This window comes from Tyto alba, unplaced genomic scaffold, assembly GCF_018691265.1.
Source record: "Tyto alba isolate M040663 unplaced genomic scaffold, T.alba_DEE_v4.0 Super-Scaffold_15, whole genome shotgun sequence".
NCBI lineage: Eukaryota > Metazoa > Chordata > Aves > Strigiformes > Tytonidae > Tyto > Tyto alba.
Genome location: NW_024881277.1, coordinates 9568081 through 9594462, shown reverse-complemented (window position 1 = coordinate 9594462; position 26382 = coordinate 9568081). Strand labels below are relative to the sequence as shown.

Sequence of the window (26382 nt, the reverse complement as noted above, 5' to 3'; positions counted from 1 at the left end):
AGGGGCTTCCATGGGGGTCATTGGTGGTCTCTAGCATTCTCTGGTGGTGTTTGGAGAGGAGCCCTTCTTGAACTTTTCCTACATAATAGAATTGGACTTCATTGGTTTATGTATGCACTTCTTATCTCCAAACTAGCTTCAGCTAGTTCATTCTTTTTCAGAGCACCTTAATCTCCAAGGACAAGAGCTTCTCACTATGAGTCTCCCATTTTACACACAGAGCCTCTCCATTTAGGCATTCCCCAGGAGGTGTTTATCACAGTTGCCTAGCTGAAGGACCTCTGTGCGACAGACAACGTGTTGCAGGTGTTTGACTGATTACTTATGTTCTTATGCTGCCCTAAACAATTGTTTTTCTTCACCCATTTTCCAACAACAGGGGAAGGGACCTGCACTGTAGGGCATGGCAGGAGGTGCTGGTAGATCCCCTGAAACAGGATTCTGTTAAAAATCTCACTCCCTGCCCACGTCTCTGCTGCCTGGAGCTGTGCCTGCTGGCAGCCTGGTTTCTCGGTTCCCATCTTCTGCACGCACAGACCCCATCCCAACTGCTGCGTGCTCAGCTCTGCCCTGCAGACACCTCCTGGGGCAGGGCACTGCCCAGGACCTTCTCTGTCCATCAAAACTCAGGTAGGAATGGCAGAGAAAACCTGCCAAGCATGCTGCTGGTGATGCTGGTGATCTCTAAACCGTGGGGGATTGCTCTGATGCTCCCAGACTCATTCACCTCTCAGTGAAACAGATCTGCATTGTCAGTACCTTCTCCAAACCAGTGAGAGTCACTCCAGCTTCTTGCTGCTCTACCCAGCCAACCCAGAGTAGCAAACTGAAAGCACAGGCTCCTTCCCTTGCAGCTGAAGCCTCCCTTTTTTCCCATCTTGCTGGATTCCCCTCCAGAGCAGTCCAGGCTGTCAGCAGGAGCTGTGGGCAGCCCTGACCCACGCCTCACCTCCTCAACAGCACAATGACCCTGCCCTACCAGGGGTGATTGTGATGAAGGACAGCCCGGGGTGCCCCTGGCTGCACACCCAGCTTCACGCTCCTGCAGCCATGCCCAGGAAAAGGGAGATGACATGCCCCGTCCCCCCGACTGTTCGGCAGATAATCACTGCTCCAGAGAGCATCAGCCCTGGGATGTGCCAGCTCTAGAAGGACCCTCCCAGAGACTCTACCAGTACCCACCTGCAGCCAGAGACTTACCGTGTTAGGAGCTGTGATGATTTGTCCCCCAGTGAACTCTCAGCATCTTCCCACTCCACACTGTCTTACATCCCTCTCACTTCTCTCCTCTCCCCTTGTCACCCGTGGGCAGTGCCCTCAGCCCTGCTGTGCTCCGCAGAGATGCTGCTCCCGGGCAGAGCTGTCTCTCTCCAGTGCTTCCCGCTTGCCATCAGCTCCTCTTGCCCCCGCAGCCCGGCCCAGCCCAAGGCACCACTTTCTCTACCCTGCTGCTGTCCCTCGAGAGATCCCTGGTGCTTGAGGGCTGACAGCTCCCGAAAGGCAGCGGGGCCACCCCTGGGGAATGTTGTCTGAAGTCAGCTGAAGTCATCACCAATGTACCTCTCCCAAAAGTGGAGAGAGACTGATTACAACATGGTCTGGCCTGATAAAGCTGTCAATGCGTCTGTCTGGAAAATGGAATTTTTCTGTCCGAAAACAAAAAAAGGATGCATAGGGAGGGATAAAGAAGGAATTTGTTTCCCCTGTGCAGGGCAGGAATTCAGCTGAGGCAATGTGGGCATCTCATCCAGAGCTGGAAGCCCTTGGGCTCAAGCAGGACTCAGCTCACCCCATGCACCCCACATCTGACATGATGGAGCTACTTTTGGCATCTTCTCACAGAAGTCACCCCTGCATGCCCCTCTCCCCGCCGCTACCAAAAAACCTTGCCACGTAAGCCCAATACAGGTGCCTGGTCATCCTTCCTATGATGTGCCCTCAAATACTCCAGGGTGTCTTTAATCTCAGGGTATGACTGCTGCTTGACATATTCAGTGTGTTTTAACCACTGAAAAATGGTTATTGTCAGCCTGGCTTGCACTTCCAACTCTTTAAAATCTTTTGCACTTTGTCTTGTGTACATGACAAAGACTTTGAGGGAGGGAACACAGAAACAGAGGTGGACGGGACTGAAGAGGATTTACCAAGTAATTGGGATAGATGCATGTTATGGTCCTTCTCATGTGTGATCAGTGCCAGTAAATGCCTCGTGGAGTCGATGTCATCAGGACTTGGTCATGGTCAGACAAACTGTGCTCCTTTTCACATATAACATCCATGGACATTTTGATCTGACCTAATCTGTAGAACTTCCACAAACAAAAATAATTTCCATTTCTTAGGACCAGAATCACCCAGTTTTCAGAGAAACAATTTAAAAGCCAAAGTGAAAAATACTCGTTCACAGAGAGGTCCAAAATATCTGGGTGTGACATTTAACAAGTGGGTCAAACGGAGGAGCCTCCCAGGGTGACCTTGCCGACTGAGGGTGGGAGTTTCTGCCTCTGTGGGTCTGAGAGTCCTTATGGGATGCTGGAGAGAGCACTGGGGATTGTGCCAGGCTTGCTGTGGCATGCCTAGGAAAGAACCAAAGGCAGGGAAAGGGAAGGACCAAGGTGGTTTGGGGAGAAAGAAGCATCGGAAAAAGGGGGAAAAGGGGATGAAAGGAGCTGGTCACGCGTGGCTGGTCAGTATACTGGTTTAGGCACACCATGCAACTGAAAGTCTGTCCTGTCTTCTTATGAAATTCCATCCACCACAACTTTCTGGGGTGAGGAGATGTCTGCTCTTGGTACGGATAGAGGTCCAAGGGCCCATCCCTGGAATGGGAAGCATGAGTCAAAGGCGCTCATGCACCTGGTGGGCCAGCAACTGGAGAGATCAGGCTGTGTGCATGTGTCATGTTGGTGGGTATGTCAGTGGGTGGAACCAATAGTGCACATCAAACCAGATTAACCAGCAAGTAGGAGAGTCCTGGGAGCCAGGTACTTAGAGACCCAACATCTGGACTAGACCCTGGTGAGGCCAGATGTTCTGTGAGTTGGTTGCTTGAGGGAGAAAGTGGCCCAAAGCACCACCTGGAGAAAATTTGGGGTCTTGCAGTCAGGTATTGATAAGGCCACAGGTCTGGATCTGGAGGGGAGGTTGTCCTTTATGTAAGAGAGCATCAGGAATGCATGGAGCTCTGCCTGGGGACTGACGATGAGTTAGCTGAGAGCTGATAGGCCAGGATCAGAGGGCAGAACAACATGGGCAGCACTGTGGGAGGATGGGTGGATTTCTGCTCCAGACCTCTTGATCAGGTAGATGAGGCCTTCTTCAGACAATTGGAAGGAGCTTCATGCCTGCAGGCCCCGGACCTCATGTCAGACTGAAACTGTCACAGCTGCCTCTGATGAAGAGGTGCAAGCCTCCCAGGAGGATTTTGGAGCTCACTGGTGCCATCTTCCTGACAAGGGTGACTGAGGAGCCAGTGAGGTGAGGGGCCCTGCAGCAGGACTTGATACTTGCAAACAAGGAAGAGCTGCTCAGGGCTGTAACAATCAAGGGTGAGAAAGTAGAGTGTAGGATGCTGAGAGAAAGGAAGAAAGCAAGGGGCGGGACATCAGGAGAGCAGGCTTTGACCTGCTGAAGGACCTGCTTGGAAGAATCCCATGGGATACAGCCCTGAAGAGGAAAGGTGTGCAGAGAGCTGTTTGATGGTTAATGATCTCCACGTCACACTCCAGATCAGTCCACACAGACTTGTAAGAAGTCAAGAAAAGGTGGCAGGAAGATGGCATGGATGAAAAAGGAGCTCCTGACAGAAACCAAGCATGAAGAACAGGAAGTACAGTGGAGGTGGAAGCTGACTGCATTCCAGGCTCAGTGGTTCTGTGATTCTGTGCTGGAGAGAGTCATTTGCATGTGCATGTGCTTGTCTGTGCGTGGAGGAACTGGGGGGATGAGGGAATCCTGGATCCAGGTCCCAGACAGCTGGAGGGCCTAAAACCAGCTTCTGGAGAGATCCTTATTGTTTCAGTCTCTATACAGGTATATATTTTCCACTAACATGGTCTAACATACAAACAGCCCAACTGTCATTTACCCTTTCTCCACTGACCCTGACTTTGCTTGTTTTGTGATCTCATTTGGTGTTTTGAAGCTTGTGTTGATGGTAATTCCTACCTGGGGCTGTAGAGCCCTGCAGCTCCTCAGGCTGTTATTACGTGAGAGACATCACCACCATCAAGGTGAGCTATCTGCACAGAGGCACTAACAGCTGACCAAGTGGAGCTTCAGCCCAGGGAAACCTGAGAAACTCTGGGATTCCGGCCAACAGAAACCTCTTGAAGTTTACAAGAAGTGTCCAGTCCTGCATTAGGAGGAAGAATAATCTCCTCATTTCTCAGGGCAGGCTTGGACCTGAGTAGCTGAGCAGGGACCCTGAGGAGAAGGGCCTGGGCACTACGAGGACACCATACAAGACAGCGGTGCATGCTGGCCACAAACAAGGCCACCTGCATACAGGTCTGCACTCGGATGAGCATGGCCACCCAGACTATCCTGACATGGGTTGAAGTGTGGTTTCAGAGATGGTGGAGGTTTTTCCCTAAATTGAGAAACAAATGAGAAAGAAAGTATGGTACATAGTGAAGCTTTTGAAGTAGAGACTGGACATGAGGATTTCATGTCACGTTGAGTTACATGAAGCATCCCTCCAAGTGCAGTACAGTAGGCCACCCAGAAAGAGTCTGGATTAGCCAAAGCTTTGCATTCCAACCAACAGCCCGTGAGGACAGAGAGATATCAGTAAGGGTAGGAAGATGGTCAAGTGAGAGCAAGGCTGGTAAGCACGGTGGATGTACCCAGCCTTCAAGAAATCAACTGCAGGCCTACCAGGAGACACCTAATCCTTACAGCACTGGGGCCTCATGGCTGTAAGGCTGGGGGAGATGAGGACAGGGGATTTCTCCCCTGAGATTCTCCAGGGGAGAAAGCTGGGGGGATGAGGACAGCCTGCAGGGAAAGAGGCGCAGGGCATTCAACCCCATAGGACAGCCTGTGGTGGAGATGACAGAGGGCTGTGGGAAAGCTGAAAGACCCCAGTAAAGTCAACCCCATCATCATTTTGGCTTTCTTTGGCTGTTGTCTCTGCCACTGATGCCTGTGAGGAGGCACAGTCCCTTGCAGCACGGGGGCCTCATGGCCTCCTTGTGCATCCTCAGGAGCCTGGGAGGTGCACATCTCCATAGCCCCTACCCCAGGAAGAGCCCTGAGGAATGTGGGAGGGACAGGATCTCCCTTCCCAGGGGCTGGGGGTCGTGGCTTGGCCATTTGGTTAATGGTCTTAGGACTTGGAACTTTGGCTTAATGCAACACATTCAGGTTTACTTGAGCATCAGAGCCACCTTTCCCTTTTTGTTTCTGACTTGTCATCCCTGCCTCCAGATTTCTGCTCTAACAAGACCCTGAGGAGGCTTTGTCAACAGTGTTCCTCAGTGGGAGCTATTAACAGTGCAGGAAACTTGGGAGTTTGAATATAACTTTGACTTCATCAGAGGTTTCTTCAGGTTCTCTGTGTCTGAGGTTCATGGAGTTGGCACCAAACCCTCGTGAAGGGTCATTAAAGTGCCTTGGGCTGTTGCTGTGGTGCTGAGCTGGGCCGGGCTCCTGGGCCGGAGGGAGCTCCTGGCAAGTGGGCAGCACTGCAGAGAGACAGCTCTGCCCAGGAGCAGCTCCTCTGCAAAGCGCAGCAGGGCTGGGGGCACTGCCTGCAGGCACCCAGGGCAGAGCAGCGAGGCACACACAGCTTCAAGGCAGCCTGGGCTGGGAGGCTGCTGAGAGCTCCGAGGAGGAGAAAGCGTCAGGGCCCTGGCCACAGTAAGTCTGGGGGTGCAGGGCAATGCAGCTGCAGCTTGGGGAGGGATCTGGGGAAGGCAGCAGAGCCACCAGGAATCTGCCTCCTGCCTAGAGGAGGAGGAGGAGGAGGAGGAGGAGGAGGAGGAGGAGGAGGAGGAGGAGGAGGAGGAGGAGGAGGAGGACCTGCACCCGAGAAGGGCTTCCCTGGTGCCCCCTGTGAGGGCCAGGGCATGAGGGCTGCCTTCTGGCGGGGCCGGCTGCAGGGGTGTGCAGCCGGGTGTGCAGGCAGGGGTGCCCAGGGCTGTCCTTCCCAGCAGGGTCCCTGCACCCCAGGGGGCTGTGTGCTGGGGCAGGGACTCTGCCGCCTGCCAGGGTCAGCACTCAGCCTGCCCGGGGAGCTCCCCATGGCGCTGTGGGGAGAAGCTGTGGGGGGAAGGAGAGACCCCGCCAGGGCAGGCTCCTTCTGCTCTCCAGAGGCTGCTGCCTTTGTCAGGGATGCTCACAACTCCTGATCACCTCTAGGACATTGGCATTTCAAGAGGAAGTTCAAAGCAGGAACCACCTTAAAAATGTGAACCTTTCTAGGCTCTATGATCTCGTGATCTTTCTAAGGAAAAGTAGAAAGGGGTGTGAAATTTGAATACGTCATCGTGTCTGCTGAAATGTTAAACGGATGGATCAGCACATCTGCCAGAAACTTCATTAAGTGCCTTCACCTACTCCTCTACTTACAGACACACCAGCATCACTTTTGCTTGAGGGTTCTGGTTTTGCCTGCTGTTCTCCTTTGAATCTGCAAGTAGGGAATGCCCCTGGGCAGTGCCCTATTGCCAGGAGGGGTCGGCAGCGCACAGCTGAGCACACAGAGGGTGGTATGGGGGGCTGGCAACACTGTCAGAGTGCTGACATAGGGACACAGAAATGGCTCCTGGCAGAAAACAGCTCCAGGGAGCAGAGAGGCAGGACTTGCTCCAGCATTCTCTTGAGTCTGTACTAGGGTACTGGGAGACACTTTTGCCCTCAGGTCTCCCCTGTGTTCAGGCTGAGAGAAATGTGAAAGATGAGTATGTCTACCCCTTCAATGAATGTCTCCTCTGAAACATCACAAATCTGAGCTCATAAAAAGGAATTGAATATATTTTCCCCTAAAAAAGAGAAATAATTTTGAGGAGACTTTTGGGGAAACAGCATAAGATTGAATAAAAGAAGTCTGTCCTAACTTGTCAATGTCTTCTAGTTCAACCTCCCTGCCTGCAGTGAGCAAATGTCCAACAGCAGCTCCATCACTGAGTTCCTCCTCCTGGCATTTGCAGAGAGACGGGAGCTGCAGCTCTTGCACTTCTGGCTCTTCCTGGGTATCTACCTGGCTGCCCTCCTGGGCAACGGCCTCATCATCACAGCCATCGCCTGCGACCACCACCTCCACACCCCCATGAACTTCTTCCTCCTCAACCTCTCCCTCCTTGACTTGGGCTCCATCTCCACCACTCTCCCCAAATCCATGGCCAATAACCTTTGGGGCACCAGGGACATCTCCTACTTGGGATGTGCTGCACAGCTCTTTTTCTTTGTTTTCTTCATAACAACAGAGTTGTATCTTCTCACCATCATGGCCTATGATCGCTACGTTGCCGTCTGCAGACCCCTGCACTATGGGACCCTCCTGGGCAGCAGAGATTGTGTCCACATGGCAGCAGCTGCCTGGGGCACTGGGTTGCTCTATTCTCTTCTGCACACAGCCAACACATTTTCCCTACATCTCTGCCAAGGCAATTCCATAAACCAGTTCTTCTGTGAAATCCCCCAGATTCTCAAGCTTTCCTGCTCAGATTCCTACCTCAGGGAAGTTGGACTTCTGATGGTTAGTGCCTGTTTAGTATTTGGTTGTTTTATTTTCATCATGCTGTCCTATGTACAGATATTCCGGGCCGTGCTGAGGATCCCCTCTGAGCAGGGACAGCACAAAGCCTTTTCCACATGCCTCCCTCACCTGGTCGTGGTGTCCCTTTTTATCAGCACTGGCATCTTTGCCTACCTGAAGCCCCCCTCCATCTCCTCCCCATCTCTGGACCTGGTGGTGTCATTTCTGTACTCAGTGGTGCCTCCAGCAGTGAACCCCCTCATCTACAGCATGAGGAACCAGGAGATGAAGGACGCACTGAAGAAGCTAATTCAGTCAGCTGACTCTCAACAGGGATAAGCTGCCCGTGTCTCTTCAGAAGTAATTTCCAATTCTTATCTGAAACCTTCTGTGCAGTAAGCATTTTATTTCTGAAACTCTTGTTTGTTCCTAAAACGTCTGTATCCACTCTTCCACAGAGACATGAACCAGCCTCTCTGACAGAGAGGACTTTGTGCGTTGTATCTAATAGGACAATGCAGCTGGCCTCCCATTAAAAATATCTATAATAAAAGAGGCTTGTCTCAGTGTTGATGTCTGGAGGTTGGTCTGTTCTTCCCAAGCTGAGGTCAGGAACAGGCTGAAGGAATTGCCCCTCTGAGCGTGCTGCTGTGCTGGGGTTCTCCAGGGGTTCAGGGCAGGAGGGCATGGGGGGATGTGTTAGGGAATAGGCCTGTGCTGCCCCTTCACGTGGGGGTGCCCAGTGCAATGGCAATGATGGCTGATCCATGGGGATCTCCCTGGGACCATCTCCCCGTGGCTTTCAGCCACCACTGCCCTGCAGAGCAGCACCGCCAGCTCAGGGCTGTGCCTGAGGTGACATCCCATGACAAGAGCAGACCTATTTCTGGAGGCACCAGTTTGGGCAGCTTTTCTCTCACTGGCACAGCAGGAGCTGCCTGGGGAGCCCCCAGTGCAGGAGTCTTGTGCTGGGGAGAGGGACGGGCACAGAGGGGCTGCCAGCACTGGGCACTCAGGATCTCTTGGAGAGAAGAGCAGCAGAGAGAGGGAGACGCTGGCCTGCGTCTGCTCATGGCATGGCTGGCCCCAGCCCTGGGGCTGATGGGGAGGCTGAGAGCCCTCTGTGCCCCAGGAGCTGCTGTGACCTTCTGAGGGGCTGGGGCTGTGGGGTGAGTGCCCAGAGCTCTGCAGCACCCCAGCCTATCTCGCTGGTCATTTCCAGCACTGGCTGCTCACCCGGGTTTATGGGTGAGCGTTGCTGCTAAACCATCTCCATCTTCCTGCTGGTCTCAGTGCCTGTATGGGGGCACCGGCCAGCCCTGCCCGGCCTCTCTCCTGGTGCAGACCCTGGCAGACCCCAGAGAAGGGCTGTCTGCACTTGCTGTGAGGTTGCGCTCTGTCCTATTTTTCCAGTTCATTAGTGAAGACATTTAACAGAGCTGGACTCAGTATGGACCCCTGGGGTACATCGCTGGTGATCAGCTCCCGAGGGGACTTTGTGCTATGGGTCATGGCCTTCTGGACCCAGCCTTTCATCCTGTTTCCAGTCCACCTCACTCATGCCTGTGAGGCCGTGATGGGATTCAGTGAGAAAAGCCTTCTTAATATTGAGCTGAAACACATTCCCTACTCTCCCCTCATCCACCAGCCGAGGCATCTTACTGCTGTGGTGGGCTAACCGTGGCTAATAACCAAACTCCCACCCAGCTGCTCGCTCACTCCCTCTCCCACCCCAGTGGGATGGGGAAGAAAATAGGAAGAATGGGAATGAGAAGGCTCCTGGGGGGAGACAATGACAGGACATCACTTCCCAGTTCACATTGCGGGCAAGACTTGAAGAATTGATTTGGGGGAAATTAATTCATTTTATTGTCAGTTAATACAGAGATTTAACTATGAATACAGGTCATGGGGAAAAAAGCCAAATGTTAAAACAACACCTTTCCTCTTCCCTGTCCCAGGCTCAGCTTCACTCCCTCACTCTAGGCTCCTCTCCCCCATCCCGAGCAGCGCAGCGCTGTTTGGGATGGGGGGTCACAACCAGCACATAACAGGTTTTGTCTGTTATTCCTTCTTTTCCTCAGTTTTGCTCTGCTCTGGCACTGGTCCTCCATGGGCTACAGGGAAGATCTGCTCCACCATGGAGTGCCTCCTCCTCTTTCTCCTACCTTGGTGTTCCCTCCGTTGTTTCTCAATATGTTTGTTCTCTCCACCTTTACCAGTCTGGTGTTTGTTGCCATTTCCTGAAGAAGTTTTCACAGGGGCATGACCAGATTTGCTGATGGGCTTCTCAGTGTCCTGCGCTGAGTCTATTGTGGAGCTGGAAACAGCTCTGTCTGGCACAGGGCAATCCCTGGCCTCCTCCCACAGAGGCCACCCTTGCAGCCCCTCCGGCCACCAACCCCTTGTCACGTACACCCCCCACAGTCATCCACTGTGGGAAGTGGAGGTTCAAAAGACTTATTTAGGTTTTTGTCTGTTGAACTATGAACCTTTATTATTATATGTTGGCAATAAAGAAACAACTTCCTGTGACAGAAAGACTAGAGCTGAAAAAACCCCGGTGGCTGATAGGACACATGTCAGTGTTGGGGACATAGTGATCAAGATTGGCCATATAGTGTGTGACCTCACTGAGCTTGCTTTTCCTACATGCTTTGTCAGACTCCATCAGGGCACACCCAGGCTCAATATAAATTGGAGAATGTAGATATTCCTTGATCTAGAAGATGAAAACTGAAGAAAATTGAAAAAACAAGGTTTTAAAAAAAAAAACCAAACAAACAAAAAACAAAAAAACAACAACAAAAAAACAAACAAACAAACAAACAAAAAAACCAAAACCAAACTATTTAACATTAAAATATTCCTTTTTTAGGCTACATTCTGGAAATTCCTCTATTTGCAAGAATTGAAGAATTAATAAAAATTATGCACAGAGATGTTGCTTCTTAGAGCACATGGCTGTCTCCACCACAAGCTGTCCTACAGCATCTTGCACCTCTGTTCCACACCAGGCTGGAGGCGTCAACACAACTAACTCACCTCTCTCTCCACTCAGCATCTCCCCTCCTTTACTGACATCTCTCCATCATTGCAGCCTTGGTTGCTGTAGCAGGTTCCAAGGAGCTCCGTCACCTGCCCTTCATCAAAGGGTGCATTGCTGAGAGTCAGCTGAAGCTTGTCCAAACCTTGGAATGTTATCCCAGGTGCTCTTCCCAAGGAGCAACCCTGAACAGACAGAAGGTGTAAAACCAACTCCTGGAGGGAGATACTTTGTCTTTCTACAGAGATCTTGCAGTAACAGAGCCTAGCAGAGCAACAGCCTGCCCTTGCTTCCCTTTCTCCAGTGACCATGGTTTTGCTTGGCAGACACCCTTCCTTGCACCACAGGTCTTCCCCTGACGATAATGCATTTATGGGGCAGGGAGGCTGGGTCAGCACAGGGACAGGGCTGGCTCTGACAGGGACCATGAAGCAGCTGCCAGGAGGTGACAGCAAGGACAGTTTACAAAGGACAAATTTCTATGTCTTGACTTTACTCTCCTTAGGAAGGAAAAGCTTGCCAGGAGCCAGTGGTTGCAAGGACAGTCAAAAGCAAAAGGAAGAGCTTCAATCGCTCATTAGAGACCAAGGCTGAAGAAGGAACATGCAGGGCTACTGCTGAATGGGAAGGCTGATTTAATAACAGCAGAGGCAGGTGGGGCTGGGGCACTCAAAGCCCTCTTTGCCTGAATCTTTTCTGAAAAGGTCTCCAGGCCTGTGTGCTGAGGGAAAGGGCTCCACGAGCAGGAGAGCACGCATTGGCAGGAACCTCAGTCAACCCAGCAAGGCCAAGTGCCCGTGTGTGACCCTGCAGGACATCCTCCTGTCAGTGGCCCAGGCTGGGAGCTGCCTGGCTGGGAGAAGCCCCGTGGGAAAGGTCTGGGTGGGTTGGAGAGGAGGCAGCCGTGTGCCCTGGCAGCAAGGGAGGCCAGCTGCACCCAGGCCTTTGTGGCCAGCAGGACGGCCAGGAGATCAAGAGAGGGTTACTGCATCTGGATTTTAGATATCCAGTACAGGAAGGATGTTGGCAAACTGGAGTTGGTTCAGTGAATGGCCCTCGATATAGGCCGGCGCTGGAACATTGGAACTTCCCCCAAATAATTTCAGGGGGGCCAGGGCATGATTTAGCCCCCCAAAAATCGGGATTTTGGGGGATTCAGACTGTCACCACCCCCAAAAATGGAGGATATGGGGGGAGAAAACCCAAACCACCTTCAATATAATTGGGGGGGGAGGGGCAGGCAAACCAAAATGGAGGGTTGAGGGGGGGTCAGAGATGCCAACAACCCGCCAAAATGGAAGACAGAGTAGGGGGGGAAAGCAAAACTGATTTAAGGGGATCCTTAACTGTCCACCCAACCCTTTCAAAATGGGGGTTTGGAGGGGCTCAGGGATCAGCCCCAAAATAACTGGGGGGGGTTGGAAGGAACCACTGTAGCGCCCCGCAAATGGGGGCTTGTGGTTCAAACTACACAACCCCCCCTCAAAATATTTGGGGGGGGCAGTGTCAGGGGACCCTGTGGCCCCTCCCAAAATGAGGATTCAGGGATCTCAGGGCCCCCCAGAGTGCTCATCCATGTCAAAGAGCTTCCTCTCCTCTGCCACTGTGGGATCATTTTTGGAGGACAATGGCCACATTGGACAGGAGCAAGACTTTGGCTACATCGCAAAAGGGACGTGAAAAGAGGGAGGAGAACTGAGAGAGCTCTACAGCTGGTGAATGATGAGAATATCTTGACCTTCGTCACCCAGAAGCCTTGGGAGTAGTGAACAGGAATGTAGAAAAACAAGATAAGGATGCTGAGCTTTGTCTGAAGAAAACATGCCAGGCTATGGTTGATGGGAAACCTCTGGTCGTTTCTTAAACAGTGGAAAGTTTTCTACCTTGCGCTAAAAGTGTATAGAACACTGTGTTTGTGCTTGTAAGATTTAATTAACCAATAGGCTTTAGGATACCAGTAACTAACTTGTAGCCAATGAATTGTCTGGTGTATTATGGACAGAGGGCAGTGACCAATCAAACGTTAGTCTCGGGCGTGTGAACAGTGTGTGAGGAATGCATGTAACCAATCCAGCCTTCTGTTGATGTCTGATCAGTTGCTAGGCAGACATATAAGCGCACTTGTATCGGCAATAAACGATTTCGATTTCTGACTCTTATAGAGTTGCCGGAGTCTGTGATTCTCCTCATGCCACCATGCCTGGGAGGTGGGGTCATGAGTGACATCATAGGGCAGGGGAGCCACCCCCTCAGGGATGTCATAACCCACCAGTGACATCACAACCCAGGGTTGGGGAATCCCCATCACACCTAAGTGAGACTCTGATACTGCAATTCCATTGTGGATCCCCACCTCAACCCCATGAGCTCCCCTGTGATGCCATAAGCCCACTCCCACCACACAGGGGTTCACTATGATGTCAGAACACTGGTAGGGAGCCCCAAGAGCTTGCTATGACATCACAATCCTGATGCAGAACACCAAAGGTCCTTTATGATGTCACAGCCCTGGTGGGGAACCCCAAGGGTCACCTATGATGTCACAATTGTGGTTGGAAACGCCAGAGGGTCTTCTGTGACATCACAAACATGGTGGGGAACCCCGAAGGTACACTATGATATCAGAACTCCGGTAAGCAAACCCACTAAGTTTTCTGTGACATCACAACTGTCAGAGAAAACCCCACCCCACGTGGCTGCCTGATGACATCACAACCCAGCAGGACACCCCCCACCCTACATGGGTGTTGTATGATGCCAGCACCCTGGTGGAGACACCCCCACACACCATGTGGTCCTCAGTGATGTCACAGCCCCACAGGGAACCCCCATCTCACAGAGTTGCCCGTGATGTCACTGCCCAGGCAGGGACCCTCCTGATCCAGTGATGTCACAAACCAACGGGGAACCACTCCCGCCTTGAAGGATTCGCTATGTGAGAAGTAACGGTAGAATTTTGCTTTCGCTAAAAGTAATTAAAGAATAACTTTTGTTGAGTTAGGCTAAAGCTGTTATTAAATTAGTGTTGCTAAAATTATAACAGTTGAGCACGCCTTTTTTGATCACAGGTCAGGCATAGGGTTGGGCATTGTGGGGAGTTGGGCAAGCAGGAGGATGGGGGGGGTGTCTGTGGTTAGGTGTCATGTAAAGAGGAATGGAAGCCAGCAGAAAAGGGTTAAGCGAAGAACTCCTGATGAAGAGGAACCTGGACTTCACCCCCTCCACCAACCCCCCCCACCCAGAGGACCACCGAGACCAACTGGAAATGCCAAAGAAGAGGGGGGGGAAGGAAAGCGAGTGGACTTGTTGCTTGGCTTGGTTGTTGCATTGTTCTTTGTTTGATTTCATGTTTAAACCTAATGGTTACATATAACACTGTGGATGCCTCCCCTGCTCAGCAGCTGCCAGTTTTGTGATAAGAAGTACTGAAGCAGGGGAAAAGTACAGAGAGAGAAGGACAGCCTCGGAGAAACCAAGGAAAAGGAACTGCGCGGGTGCAAAAAGGAGGACTGGAACTATAAAAAGAAGCCCCTGCTGGGGCAGGTTGTGCCATTGCTCCCAGCGCTGTATTCTTTGCTTCACTGACTCTGTCACCAATAAAACATATTTTTAAATATATGTGGGCTTGTTTCTCACAACTGGGGGCTCACCTGGGATACAGAATTCATCACCCCCAGCCTCTCTCACTGGCCACTTCCAGCACTGGCTGCTCACCCAGGTTTATGGGTGAGCGTTGCTGCTAAACCATCTCCATCCTCCTGCTGGTCTCAGTGCCTGTATGGGGGGACCAGCCAGCCCTGCCCGGCCTCTCTCCTGGTGCAGACCCTGGCAGACTGAAGAGAAGGGCGGTCTGTGAATCCCCACAGGGGACACAGCTGGGGTATGGAAAGGGTTGGATAATGGGGGAGTCTGCAAAATGTACGTTATGAGGTTATGTCCTGCCAGGGCTATGGGGGGGGACGATGAACTGATTGCTCTCACTGGCAACGTAATAGGGGGAACTTCAGAAACACCTGAATACACCAACAAGCCCATGACTCTTTCATTCCCTCTTCAAAAATATAGACTTATACATCCATTTCTAAAACACATTTCCTCTTTATATTTTGAATGGAGAAATTGTTTCCAAGACACATATCTATTAAGACATTTAATGTCTCCATTGCATCTAAACAGAGCTGAGAGCAATGGAGGTTGAAGAGGTTAGATAGAGCCCACTAGTGTTTCCTTGCTTTCAAGCAAAGAAAGCATTTGTAGCATTTCCCTCATATGTCCCCTGGGTTTGAGCTGGCCAAATCTGTATAAGGTGGACAATGGCACAACATCACAGCCCTCCAAGTGCCAGACCCCAACATATACACAGAGGCCCAGGGCACAGCCAACAAAAGGAAATGTCCTTCCTATCTGATAACCTGATAAACTTCTCCAGTGTGACTGGCTTGGTAGAGGAGTAGAAATTGTCCACCTGGACTTCAGGGAGGCTTTTGGCAGTGTCTCCCAGAGAATCCTCATCGATGAGCTGGTGAAGCAGAGGCTGGAGAAGCAGACAGTGAGGTGGTTGAAAACTGGCTGAACAGCCGAGCCCAGAGAATGGTGGTCAGTGGCATCAGGTCTCGATGGAGGCCGGTCACCAGTGGGGCACTACAGGGGTCAATACTGGGTCCAGTCCTGTCCCTCCAAACCTCAACTTTACTGTAATTTGATGGTCCTGTGACATCCTTTCTGGGAAATCAGTGCTGCCGGGCACCTCTCTGAAGTGCCAGTGCACTGATGTGCGGGGCGTGCAGAAGGAGGAATTAGACATCTGTGTGTGGTTCCAGTGGGCTACAGGCTCATGTGGAGAGCAGCGTGGGTGTGAGATAGCACACAGCAGGAGCGCGGGCAGGGACGGACAGGCCTGTAAGGCAAGGAGGGGCAGTCGCCCTTTACGACAGAGCGAGTGGCGGGAATGGCTGGAGCTCTGCCTTGGGACAAGTGATGGGCCTCTGCGAGCTCATGGGTCAGGGTGAGCAAGCAGAGCAACACTGTCCCGAGTGACCACCAGCACAGAGAGAACCCAGGTCATGGACTAAAAGAACTCTGGACATTCTGTGGACGTTTCACAGGGGTGGTCCATGGACTAAGGGGTTGATATCTGCGTACAAATCAAAGGATGGGAAGGAGGATGATGGTTAATGAAGATGGACGGGATAGTGTGAGACCTGAGCATGCTAGAAATAGTACGGAATGTGGGCTGGAGGTTGTCCAGGGTTTTGCTGGGATGTAGGTAATATAGATTAGATATAGTCCCCAGGTTGGAAGTCTTGTACGGGATTCCACACCCCCACCCTCCAGAGTCTAACTAAAGTTTTTCCAAAGGAAAGCCAGTAATTATACACTTGTTTTCTTGTTACATGCATATTTGGATTGGGTTTCAGCGTCTCATATGGTTTTCCATAAAGTAATTCATAGGGGCTGGCTGACAACTCACTCCTCGGCTGTATTCTAATATGCAGTAATGCCAGTGGGAGTGCTCGAGGCCATTTCAAGTTAGCCTCTTGACTTCTTTTGCTAATTTGTCTCTTTAAAGTCTAATTAATTCTTTCTACTTTTCCACTGGATTGTGGTCTCCAGGGAGCATGCAAGACCCAGGTTATCCCTAGAGCTTTGCTCATGTCCCGAACCACAGTTCCTATAAAATGCCGATTCCTATCTGACGATATTCTAATGGGCACCCCAAATTTGGGGGTTATTTCTTATAAAAGCCACTTAACTGTTTCTTTAGCTTGATTTGTGTGACTGGGAAAAGCTTCCGTCCATCCATAAAAAAGTATCAATCCTAGAGATAACATACCGATAAACTTTGCATTTGGGTAATTCTGTAAAATCAATCTGCCAATAGTCACCAGGTTATACTCCTGGTTTTGATTTACCCATTAGAACCCTTTTTTGTACCACCGGATAATTCTTTAAACATAGTTTGCAGTTTGCAGCAACTGATTTAGCCATTTCTAACATTCTTTCTGCTACTATGTGCCTCTTCAGGAATGTCACCAGGGCTTCTACACCCCAAAGGCATTCCTGATGTTTTACCTGTTAGTATTGCCCTCATAATTAATGGGGGCACAACCACCTGACCTTCAGAGGTTGTCCACCATCCCTCTGGATTTTCTCTGCACTTAGGAATTGAGCTAATTTCTCATCTTCTTTTGAATGTGTTGGTGGTTCCTTAGGGACAATTACAGTTCGAGTAGGAATTACTGCCATTTGTAACCCTCATTGTTGAGCTGCATTCTTAGCAGCTGGGTCTGCCAATCTATTTCTTTCTGCTACTATTGTATTTCTGGATTGATGTACTTTACAGTTCATGATTGCTATTTGGGCCGGTTCTTGAACCACCAGTAACAATTGTAAGATTTCCTTTTGATGCTTAATATTTGCCCCCTGGGAGGACAATAGTCCTCGTTCTTTCCATAGAGCTCCATGGACATGGACTACTCCAAAAGCATATTTTGAATCTGTCCATATGTTCACTTTCTTTCCTTTGCTTAGTTCCAGAGCTTGCATCAAGGCAATCAGTTCTGCCTTCTGTGTTGATGTAGTGTTGGGCAGTGCACTTGCTTCTATCACAGTATTTTCAGTTGTTACCACGTATCCTGCGTAGCGAGTTCCATTCTGTACAAAGCTACTGCCATCCCTGAACAGGGTCACTCACATTCAGGGTTTTCAAGAGGGACGTCCTTCAGGTCTTCTCGGCTGGAACACACGTGCTCAATAGTCGTTATGCAGTCATGCTCGGGTCCTTCTTCCTCCTGTGAAGCACTCAGAAAAACTGCAGGGTTTACCAGGTTAGTTGTTTTCAGAATCATGTCATCTTGTTCCATAAGGATTACCTGATATTTCATCATTCTGCTGGGGGAAATCAAATACCCCTCTTTTTGTTCCAGCACTGTAACAGCCATATGTGGAACACAAACCGTGAGGATTCTTCCCAAGGTGAGCTTTCTGACTTCTTGTATCAGTATTCCTGTTGCTGCTACTGCCCGCCGGCAGGAAGACCATCCTTCGCTCATCGTGTCCAGTTCTTTAGAAAAGTACCCCACAGGTCTCTTCCAGCTTCCCATCCTCTGAGTCAGGGCTCCCAGGGCAAGGTGCTGTCCTTCATGGACAAACAACCGGAAGTCTTTAGTTAAATCAGGCAATCCTAAAGCTCGTGCTGACATTAGAGCTTGCTTAAGTGTATGAAAGTCCTCTTCTTGTTGTCGGCCCCACATGAAAGGAACAGACCTCTGGGCCTCATATAACGGTTTGGCTACCAAGCCCATATTCATAATTCAGAGATGGCACCACCCAGCCATTCCCAAAAATGCTCTTAATTCCTGCACAGTTCAGGGCTCAGGAATGGCACCGATTGTTTCCTTTCAATCAGTCCCCAACTTCCTCTGTCCCTTTGAAATCTCAAAGCCTAAATATATTACAGTTTGTCTTGATATCTGTGCTTTCTTCTTAGACATCTTATAGCCATTAATTCCCAAAAAGTTTAAGAGTTCAATGGTTAGCTGAATACAGGTCGACTTTTTTTCAGTATCTACTAAAATGTCATCCATGTAATGTAAGAGCAAGTGTTCTGCTCATGTGATCAGTGTTTTTTTCCTTTGTCCATGGAAAAATAGGACAGAGCGCAACATCACAGCAAGTGCAGACAGCCCTTCTCTGGGGTCTGCCAGGGTCTGCACCAGGAGAGAGGCCGGGCAGGGCTGGCCGGTCCCCCCATACAGGCACTGAGACCAGAAGGAGGATGGAGATGGTTTAGCAGCAACGCTCACCCATAAACCCGGGTGAGCAGCCAGTGCTGGAAATGACCAGTGAGATAGGCTGGGGGGTGCTGCAGAGCTCTGGGCACTCACCCCACAGCCCCAGCCCCTCGGAAGGTCACAGCAGCTCCTGGGGCACAGAGGGATCTCAGCCTCCCCATCAGCCCCAGGGCTGGGGCCAGCCATGCCATGAGCAGACACAGGCCAGCATCTCCCTCTCTCTGCTGCTCTTCTCTCCAAGAGATCCTGATTGCCCAGTGCTGGCAGCCCCTCTGTGCCCGTCCCTCTCCCCGGCACAAGACTCCTGCACTGGGGGCTCCCCAGGCAGCTCCTGCTGTGCCAGCGAGAGAAAAGCTGCCCAAACTGGTGCCTCCAGAAATAGGTCTGCTCTTGTCGCGGGATGTCACCTCAGGCACGGCCCTGAGCTGGCGGTGCTGCTCTGCAGGGCAGTGGTGGCTGAAAGCCACGGGGAGATGGTCCCAGGGAGATCCCCCTGGATCAGCCATCATTTCCATTGCACTGGGCACCCACACGTGAAGGGGCAGCACAGGCCTATTCCCTAACACATCCCCCCATGCCCTCCTGCCCCGAACCCCTGGAGAACCCCAGCACAGCAGCACACTCAGAGGGGCAATTCCTTCATCATGTTCCTGACTTCAGCTTTGGAAGAAGAGACCAACCTCCAGACATCGGCACTGAGACAAGCCTCTTTTATTGTGGATATGCAACATGGGAGGCCAGCTGTACTGTCTTACCAGACACATGTAGAAAGTGTCCCTGGGTCAGAGAGGCTGGTTCATGTCTCTGAGAAAGAGGAGTGGATGGAGACATTTTGGAACAAACAAGAGTTTCACAAATAAAATGCTTACTGCACAGAAGGTTTAAGATAAGAGTTGCAAATCACTTCTGAAGAGACATGGGCATCTTATCCCTGCTGAGACAATTGGCTGAATCAGCTTCTTCAGTGCGTCTTTCATCTCCTGGTTCCTCATGCTGTAGATGAGGGGGTTCACTGCTGGAGGCACCACGGCGTACAGAAATGACACCACCAGGTCCAGGGATGGGGAAGAAATGGAAGGGGGTTTCAGGTAAGCAAAAAATGAAGTGCTGATTAGCAGGAAGACCACGGTGAGGTGAGGGAGGCACGTGGAAAAGGCTTTGTGCCGTCCCTGCTCAGAGGGGATCCTCAGCATGGCCCTGAAGATCTGCACATAAGACATCAGAATGAAAACAAAACACCCAAATGATAAATAGGCACTAACCACAAGGAGCCCAACTTCTCTGAGGTGGGAGCCTGAGCAGGAGAGCTTGAGGATCTGGGGGATTTCACAGAAGAACTGGTTTACGGAATTGCCTTGGCAGAGTGGTAGGGAAAATGTGTTGGCAGTGTGCAGGAGAGAATAGAGCAACGCAGTGCCCCAGTCAGCTGCTGCCATGTGGACACAAGCTCTGCTGCCCAGGAGGGTCCCGTAGTGCAGGGGTTGGCAGATGGCAACGTAGCGGTCATAGGCCATGATGGTGAGAAGGGAAAACTGTGCTGTTATCAAGAAGACAAAGAAAAAGACCTGTGCAGCACATCCCAAGTAGGAGATGTCCCTGGTGTCCCAGAGGGCATTGGCCATGGCTTTGGGGAGAGTGGTGGAGATGGAGCCCAGGTCGAGCAGGGAGAGGTTGAGGAGGAAGAAGTACATGGGGGTGTGGAGGTGGTGGTCGCAGGCGATGGCGGTGATGATGAGGCCGTTGCCCAGGAGGGCAGCCAGGTAGATGCCCAGGAAGAGCCAGAAGTGCAGGAGCTGCAGCTCCCGTCTGTCTGCAAATGCCAGGAGGAGGAACTGAGTGACGGAGCTGCTGTTGGACATTTGTTCACTGCAGGCAGGGAGATTGAACTAGAAGACATTGACAAGTTAGGACAGACTTCTTTTATTCAATCTTATGCTGTTTACCAAAAAGTCTCCTCAAAATTATTTCTCTTTCTTTGGGGGTAATATATTCAATTCCTTTACATGAGCTCAGATTTGTGATGTTTCAGAGGGGTCAATCTTTGAAGGGATAGAAATCCTCATCTTTCACATTTCTCTCAGACTGAACACAGGGGAGACCTGAGGGACAAAAAGGCTCCCTGTGCCCTAGTACAGAGTCAAGAGAATGCTGGAGCAAGTCCTGGCTCTCTGCTCCCTGGAGCTGTTTTCTGCCAGGAGCCATTTCTGTGTCCCCATGTCAGCACCCTGACAGTGCTTCCAGCCCCCACCCCACCCTCTGTGTGCTCAGCTCTGCCCTGCAGACCCCTCCTGGCAACAGGGCACTGCCCAGGCTCCTTCCCTACTTGCAGATACAAAGGAGAACAGCAGGCAAAACCAGAACCCTCAAAGGTGATGCTGGTGTGTCTGTAAGTAGAGGAGTAGGTGAAGGCACTTCATAAAGTCTCTGGCAAATGTGTTGATCCCTCAGTTTAACAGTTCAGGATTCTCAGTGACATATTAAAATTTCACCGCCCCTTTCTATGTTTTCTTAGAAGAAACATGAGATCATAGAGCCTAGAAAGGTTCACATTTTTAAGGTGGCCCCTGCTTTGAACTTCCTCTTGAAATGCCAATGTCCTAGAGGTGATCTGGAGCTGTGAGCATCCCTGATCCATGCAGCAGCCTCTGGAGAGCAGAAGGAGCCTGCCCTGGCGGGGGTCTCTCCTTCCCCCCACAGTTTCTCCCCACAGCACCGTGGGGAGCTCCGCGGGCAGGCTGAGTGCTGACCCTGGCAGGCGGCAGAGTCCCTGCCCCAGCACACAGCCCCCTGGGGTGCAGGGACCCTGCTGGGAAGGACAGCCCTGGGCACCCCTGCCTGCACACCGTGTCTTCATAGCTATTCAAAATTGCCTAAAAAGAGCCCCCTCCTTGCAGATCCCATAAGCTGTGGGCTGTGCCAGCTTCAGGAGATGCCTCCAGGAACTACAGACACATCACCCTGCACCCAGAGACTTACCGTGTCAAGGGCTGCAAAGATTTCTCCTCCTTTGAACTCTCAGTCATCCTCCCAATCCTGACCACCTTTAAACTCTTAATCTCCCTCGCTCATCTCCCTGAGATACCCCAGGAGTACCCTTCATCCTGCTGCGCTTTGCAGAGGAGCTGCTCCTGGGCAGAGCTGTCTCTCTGCAGCACTGCCCGCTTGCCATCAGCTCCCTCTGTCCCAGCAGCTGGGACCAGCTCAGCAGCAGAGGACCAGTCCAAGGCATTTTAATGATCCCTCAGGTGGGCTTGGTGCCCAGTCCATGACCCTGAGAGAAAGCTGATGAAACCTCTCAAGAAGGCAAAGTCAGATGTAAATGCCCAAGTTTCTTGGAGCATTAATGGGTCCCCCAGAGGGACTTTACTGCCAGAGCAAACCTGGGGGCTGGTTAGAGCAGAAAACTGGAGGCAGAGTCAATGTAAAGGTGGCTCTGATGCTGAGTAAGCCTGGATGCATTTTATCAAGCCAAAGGGCAGCCCTGGCCCCAGCCCCTGGTAAAGGAGATGCTGTCCTACACCCACGGCTCAGGGCTCTTCCTGGGGCAGAGTTTTGTGGGGATGTGCAATGCCAAGGTCAGGATTGTGGTTGGACACCTGCCAGGCTCTTGGGTGGAGACAAGGGGGCCAAGAGGCCCCAGTGCTGTAAGGATTAGGTGTCTCCTGGTAGGCCTTGATGACACAGCCAACAGCCAGAGCCAACAGGAGGAAGAGCTCAGCTCTGCTGGGGGCTTTCAACCTTGTCAGCTCCCTTGGCCATCTCCACCACAGGCTCTCCTATGGTGGCCTACGCCTGCACTTGTTTTCTTGAAGTCTCTGGACATCGACCGTGCTTACCAGCCTTGCTCTCACTTGACCATCTTCCTACCCTTACTGATATCTCTCCATCCTCACAGGCTGATGGTTGGAATGCAAAGCTTTGGCTAATCCAGACTCTTTCTGGGTGGCCTATTGTACTGCACTTGGAGGGATGCTTCATGTAACTCAACGTAACACAAAATCCTCACGTCCAGTCTCAACTTCCAAAACTTCACTTTGTGCCATTCTTTCTTTCTTATGTTGTTTCTCAATTTAGGGAAAAACCTCCACCATCTCTGAAACCACACTTCATCCAGTCTCAGGATAGTCTGGGTGGCCATGCTCATCCTAGTGCAGACCTGTATGCAGGTGGCCTTGTTTGTGGCCAGCATGCACCGCTGTCTTGTATGGTGTCCCTCATAGTGCCCAGGCCCTTCTCCTCAGGGTCCCTGCTCAGCTACTCAGGTCCAAGCCTGCCGCGAGAAATGAGGAGATTATTCTTCCTCCTAATGCAGGACTGGACACTTCTCCTTGTAAACCTCAAGAGGTTTCTGTTGGCCAGAATCCCAGAGTTTCTCAGGTTTCCCTGGGCTGAAGCTCCACTTGGTCAGCTGTTAGTGACTCTGTGCAGATAGCTCACCTTGATGGTGGTGGTGTCTCTCACGTAATAACAGCCTGAGGAGCTGCAGGGCTCTACAGCCCCAGGTAGGAATTACCATCAACACAATCTTCAAAACACCAAATGAGATCACAAAACAAGCAAAGCCAGGGTCAGTGGAGAAAGGGTAAATAAGGGTTGGGCTGTTTGTATGTTAGACCGTGTTAGTGGAAAATATATACCTGTATAGAGATTGAAACAATAAGGATCTCTCCAGAAGCTGGTTTTAGGTCCTCCAGCTGTCTGGGACCTGGATCCAGAATTCCCTCATCCCCACAGTTCCTCCATGCACAGAGAAGCACACGCACACGCAAATGACTCTCTCTAGCACAGAATCACAGAACCGCTGAGCCTGGAATGCAGCCAGCTTCCACCTCCTCTGTCCTTCCTCTTCATGCTTGGTTTCTGTCAGGAGCTCCTTTTTTATCCATGCCATCCTCCTGACACCTTTTCTTGACTTCCTGCATGTCTGTGTGGATGGTTCTGGAGTATGAAGTGGAGAACATTAACCATCAATTCTCTGCACCCTTTCATCTTCAGGGCTGTATCCCATGGGATTCTTCCAAGCAGGTCCTTCAGCAGGTCAAAGCCTGCTCTCCTGAACTCATGCCCCTTGCTTTCTTCCCTTCTCTCAGCATCCTACACTCTACTTTCTCACCCTTGATTGTTACAGCCCTGAGCAGCTCTTCCTAGTTTGCAAGTATCAAGTCCTGCTGCAGGGCCCCTCACCTCACTGGCTCCTCAGTCACCCTTGTCAGGAAGATGTCACCAGTGAGCTCCAAAATCCTCCTGGGTGGCTTGCACCTCTTCAGCAGTGGCAACTGGGACAGTTTCAGTCTGCCATGAGGTCCAGGGCCTGCAGGCATGAAGCTCCTTCCAATTGTCTGAAGAAGGCCTCATCTACCTGATCAAGAGGTCTGGAGCAGAAATCCACCCATCCTCCCACAGTGCCGCCCATGTTGTTCTGCCCTCTGATCCTGGCCTATCAGCTCTCAGCTAACTCACTGTCAGTCCCCAGGCAGAGCTCCATGCATTCCTGCTGCTCTCTCACACCAAGGACAACCTCCCCTCCAGGTCCAGACCTGTGGCCCTTATCAATACCTGACTGCAAGAGCCCACATTTTCTCCAGGTGCTGCTTTGGGCCACTTTCTCCCTTGAGCAACCAACTCACAGATCCTCTGGGCTCGCCAGGGTCTAGTCCAGACATAGGGTCTCTAAATACATGGCTCCCAGGGCTTGCCTACTTGCTGGTTAATTTGGTTTGATGTGCATTAGTGGTTCCACCCACTGACATACCCACCAATATGACACACACACAGCTTGATCTCTCCAGCTGCTGGCCCTGAAGGTGCCTGAGCCCCTTTGACTCGTGCTTCCCACTCCAGGGATGGGCCCTTGGACCTCTATCCGTACCAAGAGCAGACATCTCCTCACCCCAGAAAGTTGTGGAGGATGGAAATTCATAAGAAGACAGGACAGACTTTCAGTTGCATGGTGTGCATAAACAATTATGCTGACCAGCCACACATGACCAGCTCCTTTCATCCCCTTTTCCCCCTGTTTTCCGATGCTTCTTTCTCCCCAAACCACCTTGGTCCTTCCCTTTCCCTGCCTTTGGTTCTTTCCTAGGCATGCCACAGCAAGCCTGGCACAATCCCCAGTGCTCTCTCTGGCATCCCATAAGGACTCTCAGACCCCCAGAAGACGAAACCCCCACCCTCAGTCGGCAAGGTCACCCTGGGAGGCTCCTCCGATTGACCCACTTGTTAAATGTCACACCCAGATATTTTGGACCTCTCTGTGAACGAGTATTTTTCACTTTGGGTTTTAAATTGTTTCTCTGAAAACAGGGTGATTCCTGTCCTAAGAAATGGAAATTATTTATGTTTGTGGAAGTGTTGGAGATTAGGTCAGATAAATATGTCCATGGAGGTTATATGTGAAACGGAGCACAGTTTGTCTGACCATGACCAAGTCCTGATGACATCGACTCCACGAGGCATTTACTGGCACTGATCACACATGATAAGGACTGTAACATGCATGAAAATACAACAGGCACTGGGAAAGGAGACTGGAGAAATGTGGAAGCTGCCCGAGGAGCCCCAGGGCAGGGGGTCTCCTGCTGTCCTGGGCAGCAGGGCTAGTGGGGAGGCAGAGGCGGGACAAAGGCAGCCAGGGCTGGGGGTCACTTGCAGCATGAATGCAGGACAGACAGAGAGTGCATGGCCTCTGTTTCCTCATGCCCTTTGGACCAGCTCAAGTAGTGGGGACACTGGGGAGGCTGCCATCCCTCTCTGGGTTTTTCCCTCAGTTTTTGCTTAGGTCTTTCTGGTGCTGGTTATTTCTCTCTCTTATCAGTCCCAGGCAGCCCTTTTCACTGAGGGCTACTACATCCACCTCTCCCCTCATCCAAAGGGCCCATCATCTCATTGTAAATGGTATTCAGGTTGGTCAGGCACAATTTGCCCTTGTTCAGTTTTTACTGGCAGTTCCAAATCTCATTCTTGTCCTTCAGGTGCTTGGAAATAGCTTCCAGGAGGATTTGCTCCATCACTTTCCCAGGGACAGACGTGAGGCTGAGCAGCCTGTAGCTCCCTCATCTTCCTTTTTGCTCTTCATGAAGATGGGTGACATGTTTGACTTTTCCCGGGTGTCAGGAACCTCCCTGACTGCCATGGCCTTTACAGGGTGACAGAAGCAGCCACACACTGACCTTGGCCACCACCCTCAGCACCCTTGGCTGAAACTCACCTCATAGAGGACCCAGAGAGGCATGTATGGCCAACCAGCTTGCTGAAAGTCTCTCCACATGTTCCTGGTCACTAGGCCCACTGCCACACTGAGTTTTGAGATTTGGGCCCACATATTTTTTTTTTTTTAGCCTTGCTGTGGCTGCCAACACCCTTACTGAAGCCCCTTTTTCTACCTTCTTCATCCCTTGTTAGTTCCAGCTTCAGCTCAGCTCTGCTTTTCCTAGCTCCATCCCTGAACACACAAACAAGGTCTTTGTGCTCCCCCAAGGGGATCCTGAACCCCTTCAGCCCTCTGTGCATCTCTACCCTGTCCCACAGGCAGGCTGGTGGCAAGAGGGTGGCATCTGGGGACAGCACAGCAGTGTTGGGAGCAGGAGCACCAAAAAGGAAAGGGGGGTGTGAGCCATGCCCTGGGTTGCACACAGGGGCACGGAGGGGCTGGTGCCTCGGTGGTTGGCCAGGCTGTATGAGCTTGGGGTGGATGCCAGCTTGAGAGTAGGAGCACTGGCATTTCCATGGAATTCCAGTGAAAATGTGGCTGCCGCGAAAGCAAGTGGGCAGGTTCAGGCACAGGCAACTGCAGTGGCAAGGGTGCACAAGAAAGTGTGCTGGCCTCCTGCCATGGTTGC

General features: G+C 51.4%; 2 protein-coding genes across 2 annotated transcripts; one reads left to right on the top strand and one right to left on the bottom strand.

The window, feature by feature from the left end:
• Positions 1 to 7105: 7105 nt before the first annotated feature.
• Positions 7106 to 8041, top strand: LOC122153099 (olfactory receptor 14A16-like). Its single transcript, XM_042789205.1, has one exon. The coding sequence runs from the start codon at positions 7106 to 7108 to the stop codon at positions 8039 to 8041; it is 936 nt and encodes a 311-aa protein (XP_042645139.1).
• An 11381-nt stretch (positions 8042 to 19422) lies between these two features.
• On the bottom strand, positions 19423 to 20400 carry LOC122153098 (olfactory receptor 14A16-like). Its single transcript, XM_042789204.1, has one exon. The coding sequence runs from the start codon at positions 20398 to 20400 to the stop codon at positions 19423 to 19425; it is 978 nt and encodes a 325-aa protein (XP_042645138.1).
• Positions 20401 to 26382: the final 5982 nt, after the last annotated feature.

Excerpts from the sequence above, each read along its gene's own strand:
- LOC122153099 (XM_042789205.1), top strand. The coding sequence starts at position 7,106 with ATGTCCAACAGCAGCTCCATCACTGAGTTCCTCCTCCTGGCATTTGCA.
- LOC122153098 (XM_042789204.1), bottom strand. The coding sequence starts at position 20,400 with ATGTCCAACAGCAGCTCCGTCACTCAGTTCCTCCTCCTGGCATTTGCA.